Genomic DNA, 17970 nt, shown 5'->3' with positions numbered 1-17970 from the left:
GTTGGGTTTCTGTCATATGTAATCAACAGTCCTGACCAGACTGGGCAACATAGTAAGACCCCATCTCTGAAAACGAAAACTGAAAAATTACACGAGCATGGTGGTGCACACTTGCAGTCTCAGCTACTCGGGAGGCTGAGGCAGGAAGATTCCTTGAGCCTTCACTTAGAGGTTAGTGAGCTATGATGGCACCACTGCACTCCAGCCTGGGGGGAAAAAAATAAAGAGTCCTGACTAAATACTTGAGTAGCCAGGGAAGTTTTCACAAAGTAAGTAATATTTGAGGCACATCTTAGTGAACGAGAATTCGATTATTTCTGTTAGGGAATTAAAAGAGTGTGGGTGTAGTTAGTTAATGCTTACTGAACCATCTTTGGAATCTCATCTACTGATCTGTACACATATATTCTATATGCTGCCTCACTGAGCTTTCGCTAGGTTACGCTACAGTAACAAAAGCCCCAAAATCTTAGCGGCTCCACATACAAAGGTTTATTTTTCATTGACATTTCCTTTTATGGCAGGTTGACTGTGACTCTGCTCTATACAAGCTATTTTATTTGTTAGATGGTGAAAACTGTGATACTTGGAGATTGCTGATTATGGTATTAGTATGTTCATTCATTTATTCATTTAACAAATATTGATTCAATATCTCTTTCATGCCAGGCAAGGTCAAGTATTGAGAATACAGTGGTGAATAAAAGAGACAAAATCTCTAATTTCCAGGAGCTAATATTGAAAATAAGATTAAACACAATCATCATAATAACAACAATGAATATTCATAAATAACAGCTGTAAGACATTTTAGTAAATCTTTTAAATTAGAAAAATATAAAAATTATTAAAACTAAAAAGGCCAGGTGTGATGGCTCATGCCTGTAATCCCAACACTTTGAGATGCCAAGGTGGGAGGACCATTTGACCCCAGGAATAGGAAACCAGTCTGGGCGCTACAGGAAAACCCTGTCTACAAAGAAATAGAAAATTAGCCGGGCATAGTGGTGCCTTCCTGTAGACCCAGCTACTAAGGAGGCTGAGGTGGAAGGACTGCCTGAGCCTGAGAGGTCAAGGCTGTAGACAGCCAGGATCATACCACTGCACTCCAGCCCGGGTGACAGAGCGAGACACGGTCTCAAGAAAAAAAAAAAACATATATATATATATGTATATATAGTCGATGTGTCCTTAAACTATTATGTAGAATACTATTATTTACATCACATCACGTGAGCCCTTTCAATGGCTGAACACTTATTTCAGTGCGATCCATACAGCGTTCTGGGAACTAAGTACACCTAAGAACAATTCAGTATGAAAGAGTTACTGCCTTGACAGGAAGATGCAAAAATTTTTAAAGAGAGTGAAAACTGTAGCTCTGTGAGACTCAAATAACATCTCATTCAAGTCACAATGAACATCTAGCAATCATTCTGAACACCACATAATTCACTTAACACATTTTGCCTGAACGCCCAACACATCTGAATGACCAACACCTGTATGTAGCCAAGAAACTGACAATCATTTTTAAATTATCACCTATGACTCCATCGGCTCTACACACTTACTTTTTAAATGTTATTCATGTATTTATTATTTTTATTTTTTGTAGAGACGGGATCTCACTATGTTACCCAGGTTGGTCCAGAAACAGAAACAGACCCACACTAATTTCAGAAATCAGATGACCATATAGTCATTAGATTTATGAAAAAAAGTGCCACACGATGCAGGAGGAAAAGGATGGTCTTTTCAATAAATGGTGCTGGATCAAGCAGACACACCCATGTTGTAAATAGTGAATCATAGCCAAGTGGGGTGGCTCACGCCTGTAATCCCAGCACTCTGGGAGGCTGAAGGCGGGCAGATTACTTGAGCCCAAGAGTTCGAGATCAACCGGGGAAACATGCTGAATCTCCATCTCTACAAATACGAAAATCAGCCAGGCATGGTGGCGCACGCCTACACTCACAGCTACTCAGGTGGCTGAGGTGGGAGGATCACTTGAGCCAGGAGGTGGAGGTTGCAGTGAGCTGAGATCCTGCCTGGGCAATAGAGTGAGGTCCTATCTGGGGAAAAAAAAAAAAAATGCAAAAACTAAAATAAAATTGCTGTAAGGTTAACACAGAAAAATGTGTTCATACTCTTAGGTTAGGCATTGATTCCTTAACCAGGACACAGAAACCAGTAACCATAAAGGAAAAGATTGATAAAGTATAATTTCATTAAAATTAAGACGCTCAGGCCGGGTACAGTGGCTCATGCCTATAATCCCAACACTTTGGGAGGCCGAGGCAGGTGTATCACTTGAACCTAGGAATTCCAGACCAGCCTAGGCAATGTGGCAAAACCCTATCTCTACTAAAAATACAGAAAAGAGCTGAGTGTGGAGGTGCTCCCCTGTACGTCCCAGCTACTTGGGGGCTGAGGCAGGAACATCACCTAAGCCTTGGGAGGTCAAGGTTGCAGTGAACTGTGATTGTGCCACTGTACTCCAGCCTGGGTAACAGAGTGAGAGCCTGTCTCAAAAACAAACAAACAAACAAAAAGAGTATCTCCATCATGAAAAAACACCATTAAAATGGCAAGCTACAGATTGGAAAAAGGGAAATGCAATACATATATATCCTAGAAAGGATGCATATCCAGAATAAAGTATTACAAATCAACAGAAAAACAAGCTTATCAATGAAAACGGGATAAAAAGATTTAACAGGCCCTTCACAAAACAGGACATATAAATGGCAATAAAAGACACTCAATCTCAATGAAACCACACTGATACATTACTGCACCCCTACTAGAATGGCAAAATAATTTTTAACTGACAGGCATCAGCAAGGACGTGGGGAAACCAGAATATCCCTGTTAAATGGTACAACCATTTTGGGAAAATGTTCAACAATATGTAATACTAAAGTTTATCATTCATATACCTCTAAAACCAACAATGCCACTCCTACAAATAGACCCCAGTCTAGTAATGTTCTATTTCTTGATCTGCGGTGGTTTACTTGATAAAAATTCATTACCTTTTGGTTTTTTGTTTTGTTTTTGTTTTTGAGACAGGATCTCACTCTGCCATGCAGGTTGGAGTGCAATGCCATGATCATGGCTCACTGCAATCTCAGCCTCCCGGGCTCTGGTGATCCTCCCACCTCAGCCTACTGGGTTGGGATCCCACCACACACAGCTAACTTTTGTATTTTTAGTAGAGATAGGGTTTTTCCACATTGCCCAGGCTGGTTTGGGAATCCTGGGCTCAAGTGATCTACCCATCTTGGTGTCCCAAAGTGCTGGGATTACAGGTGTGCTCTACTGCGCCTGGACCACCTGCACATTTAAAATTGTGAACTTCTTCTGTATACTTCAGTACCTTTTCAAAGATTTCTTTGACACAAAGTTCTCAGAAATCTTAAAGCTAGCATTTCAGAATAGAAAAAAACAGCTCCTGGTTCACTGCTGAAATTTTACTAATAAAATTTAAAAACAAAAAGAAAGCTACTAACGCATATCAGCCCCGAACAAAGATTAAACACTACCAGCAGATCTTTCTTTAATTTTGTGACGCACTGGGATTCATTCTTTCGGCAAAGAAAGGATGAACACTGTAACCCAAAGAAAAGAAAAGACTTCTTTTCGAAAGTGGCTCTAGCAGCAAAAGACAAGAGGAAAGCAAGGAAACCATGCCAAGCGTCTTGGTTAACTCTTCGGTGAAAGGACGCCAAATGACAGACAGACAGACAGACAGACAGACACAGGGAAATCACAGCAACTCTTTGCAGTGCAAACACCAACCCCACAATCCATCCTTCCGGAAATCCTGCGGTTAATTTGAGGCTTGCCCCGCTAGTCATGAGGTGATTCGGTGATAGCCACGAACGCTCCTCATGTGCATCCTGGACCTGGCACACCTGGCTTGCCCATCGCCAGCCTGGAGACACCGCCAGGAGCAGAATCCCGGAGGCCAATAAAGACTCCAACTTTGCAAGCAGAGGGAACTGATTTCTGGACTCCAAGGTGGGGTCCGGGGTCAGTGTCCTCTACATGACATAGGACGACGTGCCCCCGAAGCTGCTCCGTCCCTCCACCGCCTGCGATGCCACAGAACACCCGCCAGCGACTTTCTTCCCCAGCGCGCACCAGAGGTGGGCTGCGGGCGGCAACAGCAGGGGAAGAATCGAGCTCAGGGAACTCAGGCCCCGGCCGTGCACCCCCCACACCCACCACCCCTCGCCCAACAAAACTTGCCAGTCCGCGCCTCAACCCAGCTGTGCGCCCGCGGGTCCCGGATTCACCGCCCGCCCAGCCTGGCGGGGCGTCCTCACCTCGGAAACGCTGGGTGGACTTCGCCATAACTTCCCATCCAGAGGGCAGCCGGCAGCCGCGCCGCCCCGCTTCGGCCCAGCTCCTGGCGCAGCAGGTCGCCCGTCCCGCGTTCCAAAAGCGCCATGCTCACTCAGCTTAGGCAGCCTCGCGACCCTCACCTACCCCTCCCAGTACCGCCGCGGTCTCAACCGCCACCCAGCCCCTCGCCGCCGCGCCTGCGCCCCACTGGCTCCTCAGGATCAGGCTTGGCCGCGTCAGGAGAACCCAAGGCGCAGGCGCGGAGGAGCCTTAAAGGGACCCGGCCGCCTCTACTGCATAAAGGTTCGAGCAGGTTAGGGGCTGCGCGGTCCGAGAGAAGGAGTAACCGAGGGAATGGTCCGAGTGCCGCGGGGACAGGGTAATCCCTCTCTCCCCTCGCCTCTCTGTCAAAAGCACCAGCCCACGACTCTGCAAGTCGCTGATTTCCCCAGCCGCTATGGAAAACAGTCAAGATGACAGCATCATCACTCATGAGACTGTTGTGACCACACAGGCAGAGCACTTGGCAGGGGACCTGGCGTGCAGAGCGTCTTCAACACATTATACTCACTGCACGTGTGAGTCTCTGGGAGGGGCACGTGGCTCTGCCATCCCGCGGCTTGCAGCTGGTTAAGGAGGCGGTGCTTCCAGGGAGAGGCCATCTGAAGACCGAACCTTGCAATGCGCCCCATTAGTGCCACAGGATGGCAAGGGAGATTGAGCATGGGCTGGGGGTTGGAGGGCTCTGGAGGGAGCTTGAAGCACGGACAGGACTTGGGGTGGTGTTATCCGGGGGAGGGGGCCAGAGAAGTCCAGCGGTGGAGACAGTATGTGTGGGGCATCCACGCAGTGGCTGGAGCATCCAGCGGCAGGACGGGGGACATTCCACCCTCTCTCCCTTCCCTCGTTCCTGCTCCACAAGGCCATGTTGTCCTCAGAGCTGAGGGAGAGCAAGTCCTGAGAGTCGGGGAGACCTAGGGAGGGCACAAACCCTGGCCTGACTGTGGCTACCCTGGACTTGATCATCTGTGCTGGGCAACAACCAAAAGAGCATAAGCAGAGTGGGGCATGAACGCTTCGCTCTGCGGATTACCCGGCTTTCCCCTACTCCTAGGGCCTCAGGCCAGGCTGCGACGGGGAATGTGAGAGAAAAAGGAGCAAACTGCTTTCTGAGGCCAAGCACTGAATTCTCAGAGCCCAGGACAGGGTCTCTAACCAGGCATGACAGGGCCTCCCTGCAGTCTGTCAGCGTCCGGGGTGTCAGGGCTACCAGGAAAAAGCCCAGCAGAGGCAGCTGCAGGAGCAAGGGGCAGGGGAACACGGAGACTGCTGGGGGTTTCTGAGCCTGCCCATGGCTGCCTGCTGGCCTCCTTGCCTGCAACAAGGCTGTGGGTGAGCAGAAAAGTGAGATTGACTGCCACTGGGTAGCTGCCCACCACAGGTCCGGCCCAAAGCCTCTCACACCCTAGGCAGCATTGGTGCAGCATCCTCAGCCTCGTCACTATTGATATCTTGGGTGGGACAAATCTCTTTCATGTCAGGTGGCGGGGGTGGGCCACCCGTGCATGGTAGAATGTTTAACAACATCTCTCACCTCTAACCCCGAAGCCTACCCCTTGTAACAACCAAAATGTCTCCAAGTATTGCCAGATGTCCCCTGGGGTGATGGGGCAAAATATGCAGACAAGGAGGCCGGCGCGCAGCCATGGCCAGGCTCAGGAGCCCCCAGCAGACATTCTCCGTGTTCCACTGCTCCTTGCTCCCGCAGCTGCCTCTGCTGGGCTTTCTCCTGGTAGCCCTGACACCCCAGATGCTGACAGTGCTTAAGAGCCACTGGATTCAGGAAAGGAGAGGTAAAGTCTTCTTTTCAAAGTAGAAAATAATTCATGGTCTTTCATTCCTTCCACAAATATTAGGCAATTGTGTTTTGCTAGGCACTGAGGACATAGTGTTCACAGTCTGGTGTTCATCTACAGCAGACCAGGCACCCAAATGTACCTAGATGTTTATTTCCTTTCATTCTTGCTCCAAATCTATTCATTATCCTCCTAAATGGGAAATGTGACCCTTAGGAAGCAGCATGCGTCTCCTCCTGGAAGTCTTCCCAACCCCAGGGTGGGGCCAAATGCCTCTCTGTGTAGCCCAGAAGCTGTGTCTAGCTCCACTCTCTTTGCGAGACCCTGAATCTTCATTCTAATTCCCCCCCCCCAAAATGTGTCTTCCTGCAGAGCACCGAAACCTATTCTAACTCTCCCCACTCTCTCCTTAACTTTGCTGCCTGGATAAGCCTTTAGCCTCATATGGAAATGTAACTTCTAAGAACTCAACTGCGTAGGCTCGGGGCTGCAGGGTGGGGAAAATAAGAGCCATCTCTGTATTAGCTTCCCTCACAGCTGTGACTCCTGTCCAAACTAGACGTTGGCCTCCACTGTCCTTCTGCAGGGAAGCCACAGCTGGAATACAAAGAGGAATGAAAGAGGAAATCCCCAGGCCCTGCACTTCCAAGGGCCCACATCGACATCTCGCAGCAAGTTCAGAGTGATTTTTAGTATGCAATTTTTTTTTTAACCTATGTAGACCTTAGAAGCTAAACCCACCCACATCTTGCCACAAGGCTCTTCAGATCTCAGGCACTCAGCAAGGTGCCCAGCACATCATAGGTGCTCTGCAAAGGTTCATGGAATGAAATGAGCTGAAGCTGATACTATCACTTTGTTACTTCTATGATCATTCTAATTTCATAGAGAAAGCGCAGTGCACCATGATCCACACTGAATGGCTCCCTGCCTAAGGGAAGCTATTGTTTGCAAAATGTCCTCAGCCAGGAAGCACAGCTCAGGTGGTAGCAGCTTCCCAAACTGCAAGTGCAGCACAGAAGGCTGACAAAAACGCTCCTGGCATGGCCGGCTTGCAACCCCAGCCCCTAAGGACAAGGACCCGATCACACAAACTCTGACGAGGTCAAGTGTCTCTCCGAGCCCCCACCGGGCAGCAGCGCCTGCAAAGCAACCCCTGTCACCCTCCAGAGGAGGCTCATGGGAGCCCATCAGCCCTGTCGGGACCTTGGGACCCTCCACTCAAACACCTGTTCTAAGAGCTTCCCCCAAGACGGGATGAGAGAGGGTACTACATGCAAGGCCAACATGCCAATGAAGTACCCTGTGCTGTTCATTAAAACCTGAAAATGGAGGTTGGGAATTTAACAATCCAAGTGCAAAGAAGAGAGGTTTTGGGGACATTTTTAATACATCTATAATCTTTCATTAACAGCTAGAAATTTAGATTGCTGTACATAAGCGATAGACAATGAAACAGAAAAGGTATTTCTGCAAGCCTCTCAGCTGTCAGCTCTGTGAGCAGCTGGGAGGGTCACTCTGTAGTCATCTGTCACACCTCCCTGGAGAAGGCCTGTTGAGCCAGGGGCACCTTAGGAGGCCAGGGTGCAGCACCAGAAGCACGGGCCTTGGCTCACCAGGGCTAGAGCAGCAGCCAGCCCCAAACAGGCAGGAGGGTTTACAAAAGGACAAGAAATTGATGGAATCGCCCAAGTCTGCAAAGCCCTGCTCCTCCCTCCAGCTTCCCCATCCCCACTCCTGGATGGGCAAGGGCGGGGGGCAGGGACTAGAGGGGCTAATGGAGCAGGTAATGGAGTGACCTTCTGGGGTGAACACCACTATTGTGTCCCCTCCTAAAGACAAGGGAACAAGCTCAGCAGGGCTGAGTCACTTGCTCCTGAGACCCAGTCCCCTGGGTCGCTGGTGGTTCTGCTCATCTTGGATATAGCCATTTATAGTGTTTGCTCCAGACTATCTTTCCAAGAATGTTTGAATAGTGAACAACTTGGAAGATAGAGGCTGTCTCCCTCCAGGCCAGAGGCAGGCTTGTTTGGACTCCAGTGTAATAAAGATAATGTCCCCCTCAAGGGCAAAGGCCAGGCAGGTGTGCTTGTAGTCCACTCGGCAAGACAGGGTTCCTCAGATGGGGTCCTTGGCTGGGACACAGACCCCCTACATATGCAGCATCCACCTGGGCCTCTCAGTATCACAGCCATGGGGTTTAGAGGCAGAGGGGACCCATGAGGACCATGAAGCTTGGGCTGCCTGCTGGGTGGCAAGTAACAACAACAGCTGTCTCTGCTCCGGGAATTTCATGTCTTCTGCCAGCATCCAGGGAAGGGTAGCAGGCTCACCTCTTAGCTTCAAAATATGGTGAAATCACAGACAGTCCATAATTATTGGTGCTTGCCCAAGCCCACACAGTCACAGTGGCAGGCTAGGATTCGATCTCAACAGACTCCAGCACCACATGTTTCCCGGGCTGTGATCTGGGGACCATGCATCAGAGAGAACTACTGGGCTCCTCCACTGACCCACAGAATCACATCTCCAGAGAGAGATATGAGGTCTACGCTCCCTCAAGTCCCCATATCAGCCCACAAGCATCCCCAAGTCTGAAAGGCTCGCCCTCCACGGCGACGCCCCATTCTCTAGTGCGCACAAGTCACGGACATCTGGGCTTGTAGAGCTCCTGGTCAGCCTGGGGGGTTGGTGAATTATGGAGGACAGACAAAGAGAGCCAAGAAAAGACGGCAGGTCAGCACAGGCCCACACTGCTTAAAGTGTGGCGTTCCCTGGGCCCAGACTCTAGAACTGCTACGTGAGGCCCTGGGCCACCCAATCCTGGGCCCCTCCTGGTAGCAGGGACAGTGGGGACTTGTCTGTTTTGTTTGCTGCTAGGCCACCCCTCCCCTCTCCCAGTGCCTAGAATAGCACCTGGCACATAGGAGGGACTCAAAAGTTACTGAAGAAAGGGACAGGAGGAGAAGGGAAAGATGGAGGCAGGGAGAGAGGGGGCAAGGAGAAGAAAGGGGGTCAAGACAAGGTGCCCTTGAGGGCTGAAACTGGGATGCTGCATCCAGGTCCCAGAGTCCAGAAAGCTCAGCAAGTGCAGCCTGCCAGCCGGAGACTCACTCAGAAGCCCCATTGCCAGATCAGGCCTATACCATGCACCTACCCAGCAAAAACATGCTGAATGAATGAGTGAGTGAGTGAGTGAGTGACACCTCGCAGTGACATCCCGTACCTGGACTTGCAGGTGCGGGTACCAGATGGTGCAGAGGCTGTAGGCGGCTGCTGTCCCCAAGGCTGTGGTTGTCACTGTGCAGAAAGGACACGCATATAAAAAGTGTGTAGCTCTTAACTGCACCCAATGAGTGAGGAAACAGGCTCAGGACCCCAAGGAATCTCACCCCAGAGCAAACTGCTGGAAAGTGGGGGAGGCAGGAAGCTGCCAGGAGCTCTCCAGACTCCAAATCCAGTGCTCTTTTCCCTGAGGCTGATGGCAAGGGCACAACCCACCCCAGAGTGCCCCTCAAAGAGCCAGGGCCCCCAGATGCCTCCAATCTATGACATCTCAGTGGCCCACCCCAACCAGAAGAGGGTCCAGACGGTTGGCCTGCCTGCTGCCGAACAAATGGGGTCGCCAGCAGCCACCTCGAGGTGCACCATTAAGCTGCAGAGGCTGCAGCTCAGGCCGAATGTCACTTTATGAAGCTTTCCCGCTGGCATTAAAGGTTTGCCATGTCCAATCTCACTCATGCCACCGGCACTCTGCTCAGCATGCGTGCTGAATCATTAAAGGGAGAACAATGTTTCTGAGAAGAACCGCTGTGGCCTTCTCCAGGAAAATAGCCTCTCGGAAGCCAGGGCCAGGGGCAAAGCCTCTGACAGAGAGGCCAATGGGACCCAAGGGTCCAGGTCCCCGCCTCTCCTTGCCCAGTGGCCTTTTCTAAGCAGCCTGGGGCTGGCTGTCAGTGTTGAAGCCAACTAGCTCTGTGTCTTCCCGGCTGGCATCTGCTCTGCTGAAAATATAGCTGTTTGTCTAGGGATTGTGTTTTCCTTGGAAAGTTTTTTTGATGTTTGCTTTGGGGTTTTGGAAAGAGAAAGACTGGGTTTTTGTTTGGATTCAGGGGATACCCATGCAGGTTTTTTACATGAGTATATTGCGTGATGCTGAGGTTTGGCCTTCTAACGATCCCACCACCCAGGTGGTGAACATAGAACCTGATAGGTAGTTTTTCAGCCCTTGCCCCCTTCCCTCCCCTGTCTAGTAACCCCCCAGTGTCTGTGTATACCCACTGTTTAGCTCCCCATCATGGGTGGGCACATGTGTTTGGTTTTCTGTTTCTGCATTAATTAGCTTAGGATAATGGATTCCAAATGCATTCATGTTGCTGCAAAGGCCACAATTTCACTTTTTATGGCTGTGTAGTATTCCATGGTGTATATGTACCCCATATTCTTTATCCAATACACTGCTGATGGGCACTTGGATTGATTCCATGTCTTTGCTATTGTGAATAGTGGTTCAGTAAACATTTGAGTGCAGGTGTCTTTTTGGTAGGACATTTATTTTCTTTTGGGTATATACCCAGTGATGGGATTGCTGGGTCCAGTGATAATTCTGTTTTTTGTTCTTTGAGAAATCTCCAAACTGCTTTCCACAGGGGACTATCTCATTTGCATTCCCACTAACAATGGATAAGCATTTTCTTTTCTCCAAAGCCTCAACAACATCTGTCATTTTTTTACTGTTTAATAATTGCCATTCTGACTGGCTTGAGATGCTGTCTCATTGTGGTTTTGATTTGCACGTCTCTAATGATTAGTGATGTTGAGCATTTTCTCATGCGTTTGTTGGCCAACTTTATGTCTTCTTTTGAGAAGTGTCTGTTCATGTCCTTTGCCCACTTTTCAATGGGATTATTTGGTTTTTTTGCTTGCTGAATTGTTTAAGTTCCTAATAGATTCTGGAAATCAGACCTTTGTCAGACGCAGTTTGCAAATATTTTCTCCCCTTCTGCAGGCTGTCTGTTTACTCTGTTCATGTTTTAATAGTTTCTTTCACTGTGCAGAAGTCCCATTTGTCTATTTTTTATTTTGTCACATTTGCTTTTGGGTTCTTCATCACAAATTCTGAAAGACATTCTTTTGAAAACAAATTCTCAGGCATGCCAGTGGCAACTGTGCCCCTGAAGGGGTGGTGGCCCATGCACAGCTTCTGTCTCCCATCAGTCCATGCACAGCTTCTGTCTCCCATCGTCCGTGCACAGCTTCTGTCTCCCATCAGTCTGGTCCTCTAGTAGCGGTGAGAGTCTCCTCAGTTCTTGTCTGTTCCATCAGGCCAGCCCACCATCTGGGCCCCAAACTCTAGTTTGCAGCCCTGGTTGGGATGTCCGTGCTCTGGGCTGAAGACCACAGTGGACCTCTGCACAGACGTGCCTCCCCCACCAGCAGTGTGCCTGCTGCTCTGTAGCCCCTGAGATTCACAGGAAAGCCAGGTGTAAGGTTTGGTAAAAATGAATTCCAGCACCCTCGCTCGTGCCTGTGGGGTGACCTGTGCCTTCCCCATGATTTCTGCAAGCCCTGGGGCCTCTGCCATCCTACTCTCATCTGCTCCGGGTCTGGCATCTGCTGAGCTCTCTTGACTCACTGTCTCTCACTCAGCTGTCTCTTCTCTTGTCTCTGCGATGAAGCTTCTACCATTCTCAGCCCCCACTCCCAACACCTCCCTACATACTCTGCCTGCATCAGACCTGACGAAGGTTTCTTCCGGGGAATTTTATAGTCAGAATGACAGAGTAGAGGAAGGCAGGTGGGAATATTGGCAGGCCTTTGGCCACCCAACCACTTCTCAAAGGCGGTGCTTTCTGGAAGGTTCTCCAATTAGAAGCACCCACCAATCAGAAAAGTTAAATCAAGGAAGTTCCTGAAACAAAGAAGGATTCAGTGCTTTAGTTCTGGATGCCCAAGTAGCAGGCACCAGTAGAAGGACCTTCACACCAGCTCCTGAGCCTGCATTCCTGTGTCAGCAAAACACCATCCTAGTGTCAGCATCAAATCCTGTAACCGACTGTGAGTCTCTGGGCCGGGCTTTGTGCACACAGGACCCCTGAGACGTCACTCCACCTTTGGATGTGAAATGCCCAGGGTTCAGCCCTCTGCAAACTGGAGAATGCCAGGAAGACCATGGGAGGTAAGATGCTTGCCTCAAAACTCCCTGAGCTGAACGAGGACCCCTAACCCTCCGGTCTGTTCTGGGCCTCTAGGAAACACCCCAGAAAGGTCAGCTCACACAAGGGACCCCCAGGGACATCAGAGTACATGACAGACCAGGTGCTACCTGGAACTGAGGAAGCCAATGAAGGCAGGCAGGTGTCCTTCCATCACCCACGCTTTCCCTCCCCTCACTCAGCGAACTGCCTTGGAGGGTATTTCCATGGACACTCAGTGGGCAGGAGCCTCGGGTGCCTCTGGTGGGGTAGCCACAGCCCTTACGGGCAAGGCCCTGCCGTAGCTGACCCCTCCATCCCCAGGCACCCACCCCGCCTTCTCTAATGAGTCCATGGCCCCCTATCTCCTGCACCTTAAGGGACCTGGAACCTTAACGGGCCCCACACAGCCTCCCCTGTCTCTGCAAACCTGCCACTGAAGACCTCTGCCAGGGCTGCTTCCTCCCACAGGCCAGAGCAATTTACCTGAATCATTTACGGTGGCATAAAGGTGGTGGAACGTTTGCAATCCTGAGCAGCCCCCTTGGGAACCACTGCCACCCTGCAGCATTCCCAGGGAGCCCCCAGCCCTTACCCAGGCTCAGGGGGTGGGGGGAACCATCTCCCTGCAGCCAAATCCCACTTCCCATGGCTCTCCAATTAATATAATTATAGATTCAAGTGCAGTTGTAAGAAATAATATAGAGAGATCCATGGACCCTTTACGCTGGGCCTCCCGCCGGGCCTGCTCCAGCTCCTGCTCCCGCCCGCCCAGCTGCCGGGAGAGCTGGCCCTCACCCAGAGACTGAGCAGCACTCCCAGCATCCCCCAGCTTGTTCATCATGCAGCACCCCAACTTCGGGCCTAACCCAGTCCTGGCAGAAGGCCTGGGTTTGAGCCCAGGGTCTGCCCTCATGTGCTATATGTACTTGGGCAAGTCATGACCTTCTCTAGATCTGCAGTGCACGTGTGTACAAAAACGAGGGCCCGGCCCGGCACGGTGGCACACGCCTATAATCCCAGCACTTTGGCAGGTGGATCATTTGAGGTCAGGAGTTCAAGACCAGCCTGGCCAATGTGGTGAAACCCTGTCTCTGCTAAAAATGCAAAAATTAGCCAGACATGGTGGTGCACGCCTGTAGTCCCCATTACTTGGGACACTGAGGCAGGAGAACAGCTTAAACCATGGAGGCAGAGGTTGTAGTGAGCCCAGATCGTGCCACTGCACTCCAGCCTGGGCAACAGAGCAAGACTCTGTCTCAAAAACAAACACACACACACACACACACACACACACACACACACACACACACACACTGCAGGGCGGCTTTGTCTTCCTCCAGCTGTGGGCCGGGTACGAATGGGGCCTCATAAGCAGGGCATTCCTCCCAGGACCAGGAGGCCTCATCCACCCACCCACTAGCCACAATATCCCAGGGGAGGCTCCCAGGGAATGAGGGGCAGTGCCCTTGGGTGTGTGGGACACTGGGGAGGGGGAGATGAGGGCCCATGGAGCTTCCGTGCTCTGACACCGAGAGAGGATAGACAGACAGACGGAGACAGACAGAGAACCAGAGACAGAAAGGGAGGCACAGGTCAAGACAGGTACAGGGCTGGGCCCAGGGTGCCTCACTGACACTGGGCAAGGCAGGTGGGCCCACAGGTGCACACTGTACCTGGGCTACAAGGTGGTTCAGATCCAGCTTGTCCTGAGCAAGGCTCTCGTTGAGGGCGCTCAGCTTGGACAGGGAGTCCTGCAGGGAGGCCTCCTCTGCCCTCAGCTTGGTCATGGAGAGCTCGAGCTCCACGCGGCCAGCCTCAGCCTGCAGAGTCAGGCCCTCAGAGATGACGAAAGGCAGAAAGGTCGGGAAGAGGTGAGGAGAGACAAGAAGAGACCCAGAGAGACGGACCCTCGGAGACAGGGGAGGGGAGACAAGGAGGGGACATAGCGTGAGATGGAAAAAAAAAAATCACCGCAGAAAGCCTGCTGCTGATGGAGCCATTTAAAAGCCACGCACCACAGAGCTGTGCAAAAATAGCTCAAGCTGCAGGGCAGGACCAGAGTTCAGAGGATCCCCTGAGTACGGTCTAGGGATAGCACTGCTCAGAGCCCAGGCTGCAGTGGACAAGGCCAGCCCCCTGCCAAGGACTCTCTGGGCTGTGGCCCCAACTCTCAGGCCCCAGGAGCTGAGTCTCAGGCACTGGATGACCCTGAGCTTTAGGCACTGCCCCCAGGAGCATCTACAAGAGCAGGGATATGGCCATAAAGAGAGGTCAGTCCACTTATGGCTGGGACCAGAGGTCCAGAGGTCTGTGGCCTGCAACAAAGATCAGCCTGTATCCAGAAGGAAGGGGTCAGTCTGTGACCAGGCTCAGAGGTCTGCCTGACACTGGGACCAGTCCATGCCAGAGCGAGACGTCTTGGGGCTGGGGGTCAGAGGTAGGTTTTGTGGTTGTGCAGCAAACAGGGACCCACCTTGGTCAGCGCCTCGGCCACCTCGGCCTTCTCGGCCTGCAGCATGTCCCGCTGCAGCGTGGCGCGGCTCAGCGCCTCCCTCACCTCCACCAGCTCCTTGGCCAGGACTGAGCGCTTCCCTCCCAGCTGCTCTAGTTGTCTATGGCTGCGGGACAGAGGGCGGGCGGGTGGCCCATGTCACTTTCCTGCCCTGAACCTCCTGTAGCCAGCGAGATGCTGAGCCAGGGACCAGGCCTGAGGCAGGAGTTTGGAGAGAAACAGCCTGACCCACAGGGCAACCAAGCCCACTACACTTAGCTGCATGACCCTGGGCCTCTGTTTTCACATCTGCAAAACGAGGTAACACTTGCCTCGTGACATTGTTTTCTTGAGACAGAGTCTTGCTCTGTCACCCAGGCTGGAGTACAGTGGTGCAATCTCGGCTCACTGCAACCTCTGCCTCCCAGGCTCAAGCAATTCTCCTGCCTCAGCCTCCTGAGTAGCTGGGATTATAGGTGCCCGCCACCATGCCTGGCTAATTTTGTAGTTTTAGTAGAGATGGGGTTTCCCCATGTTGGTCGGGCTGGTCTCGAACTCCTGACCTCAGGCGATTCCCCTGCCTTGGCCTCCCAAAGTGCCAGGATTACAGATGTGAGCCACCATGCCCGACCTGTTTTAAGGATACAGACTTCACACATGCTTAAAATGGTGCCTGATACATCTCCCCAAGGGCCTTCAGAAACAAGAATAACATGCACCACCACAGTCTACTAAACATCATCATCGATCACGTCCCAGAGAGGTAAGCAGCACAGTGAGGAAGAGGTTAACTCTGAAGGCAGAATGCCTGGGTTCAAATCCTGGCTCTTCTGCTAATTAGCTGTGTGACCTGGGGCAAGGAACATGGCTTCTCTGTGCCTCAGTTTACCATCCACAAAATGGAGATAACAGCTTCTACGACACAGAGTTATCATAGAGTTGAATGAGAACTGAATTGCTTAAAACAGTATCTGGCACTTAGTGAAATTAGTAAGGATATTGTTATGATCATAACTAAATTTTAAAAACACTATTGTTAATATTACTACTGTTATTTTAATTATTGTTGTTATTATCATCCAAGTTCTACCTTTTAACTAGTTCTCTGACCCCAGGTAAGTGACGACACCTCCCTGAGCCTCAATTTCCTGAAATGGGTCTGGTTAGAAAACCCGACATCAGAGGGGTCCAGATGGTAGGAGGTCCAGGACCCAGTGGGTGCTCCCTAACCCCCCGGGGGCACTGTCAGGGGATCTGAGGCACATCTGAAGGGCCCTGGCAGGCAGGCGAGATGCTGCTCACCTGCGCTCAAGCTCCCGGCGCACCCGCGCGCCATCCTGCACCGCGTCCTCCTGCTCTTCCTCCAGCCGGTCCCGCTGGCGCCGCAGCTCCTCCTGGGCAGCCTGCAGCTTCTCCCGCTCCTGCCGTAGCTCCTCGGCCTGCTGCTGGGCCACCTGCAGGCTGTGGGCCAGGTTGCTCTTCTCCCTTCAGGACAAGGGGAGGAGAGGGGAGCAGAGGGGATGCTGGGGCTGCGCTCTCCAGGGAAGGTGGCTGGCTGCTCCTCTAGCCATGAGCTACATCCTCCCATCTTCCAAGGCACTTGCCTCCAGGAAGACTTCCCTGACCACCCTGCCCATGGCTGACTCATTTCACTGACACCCTCCAGCAGAAGAACCTGGCTTTCCTTCTCCCCAGCCTGCCCACTTCGAGTGGATGGAGGTGCTGGCATTATCTCCAAGCACCCTACCAGGTAGGCAAGGCTAGGCTCCTGGGACACACAGACAATTGTGCCACCAGCTCTGCTAGGCCATGTGACCAGGAAATGCCCCCTATAACACGCCATGCCCCTCAATTCTGGGAAGCCTGATAGAGCTGAGTCTGCACATCCCACAGCTTCCTGCTACATAGGCACATGGTGGCCACAGCAGGGGAGGGAAGAGAAGGCAGCAACTGAGACCCCAAAGACTTGCTGTGAGCTGCCACTTTCCTCACTGGCAGTAGGTGCGAAAAAACTTCACGACATGATTTTTTTTTTTTTTCCTGAGACGCAGTCTCACTCTGTCACCCAGGCTAGAGTGCAGTGGCGTGATCTCCCCTCATTGCAAGCTCCACCTCCCAGGTTCACGCCATTCTCCTGCCTCAGTCTCCTGAGTAGCTGGGACTACAGTCACCTGCCACCACACCCAGCTAATTTTTTGTATTTTTGGTAGAGACGGGGTTTCACCGTGTTAGCCAGCATGGTCTCGATCTGACCTTGTGATCCGCCTGCCTCCCAAAGTGCTGGGATTACAGGTGCAAGGCACCGCGTCCAGCAATTTTTTTTTTTTTTAAACAGAGTCTCACTCAGTTGCCCAGGCTGGAGTGCAGTGACACGATCTCAGCTTGCTGCAACGTCCACCTCCAGACTTCAAGCGATTCTCCTGCCTCAGCCTCCCAAGTAGCTGGGATTATAGGCGCCTATCACCACGCCCAGCTAATTTTTGTATTTTTACTTAGAAGCGGGGTTTCACCATGTTGACCAGGCTGGTCTCAAAGTCCTGACCTGAGGTGATCTGCCCGCCTCAGCCTCTCAAAGTGCTGGGAAGACAGGCATGAGTCACCACACCCAGCCCTAATTTTTTTATTTATTTTTTTTTTTACTTTTATTTTTATTTATATATTTTTTTGACACAGACTTTCACTCTTGTTGCCCAGGCTGGAGTGCAATGGCGTGATCTCAGTTCACCACAAACTCTGCCTCCCGGGTTCAAGCGATTCTCCTGACTCAGCCTCCCAAGTAGCTGGGATTACAGGCATGTGCCACCACTGATGGCTAATTTTGTATTTTTAGTAGACACAGGGTTTCTCCATGTTGGTCAGGCTGGTCTCAAACGCCTGATCTCAGGTGGTCTTCCCGCCTTGGCCTCCCAAAGTGCTGAGATTACAGGCGTGAGCCATTATGCCTGGCCAATTTTTTTTATTTTTAATAGAGATGGGGTTTCGCTCTGTTGGCCAGGCTGGTCTCAAACTCTTGACCTCCAGTGATCCATTCGCCTTGGCCCCCCAAAATGCTGGGATTACAGGTGTGAGCCAC

The 17970-nt window shown here is 51.4% G+C and overlaps 1 protein-coding gene across 1 annotated transcript in view; it reads right to left on the bottom strand.

Annotated features, from left to right (window-relative positions):
* Positions 1 to 7580: 7580 nt before the first annotated feature.
* The window catches only part of LOC100426310 (rootletin-like), a 20226-nt gene continuing 9836 nt past the window's right edge, over positions 7581 to 17970 (bottom strand). The window contains exons 6-9 of the mRNA XM_077983375.1: positions 16200 to 16382; positions 14880 to 15024; positions 14080 to 14226; positions 7581 to 11670 (exon numbers count right to left, since the gene is read on the bottom strand). Coding sequence (XP_077839501.1) covers positions 11512 to 11670; positions 14080 to 14226; positions 14880 to 15024; positions 16200 to 16382 — 634 coding nt within the window. The 3' untranslated portion in view covers positions 7581 to 11511. The remainder of the gene's footprint in view (positions 11671 to 14079; positions 14227 to 14879; positions 15025 to 16199; positions 16383 to 17970) is intronic.

Source organism: Macaca mulatta, chromosome 1 (assembly GCF_049350105.2).
Source record: "Macaca mulatta isolate MMU2019108-1 chromosome 1, T2T-MMU8v2.0, whole genome shotgun sequence".
NCBI lineage: Eukaryota > Metazoa > Chordata > Mammalia > Primates > Cercopithecidae > Macaca > Macaca mulatta.
The sequence above is the reverse complement of the archived record's forward strand: the minus strand, read 5'-3'. Positions and strand labels throughout refer to the sequence as shown.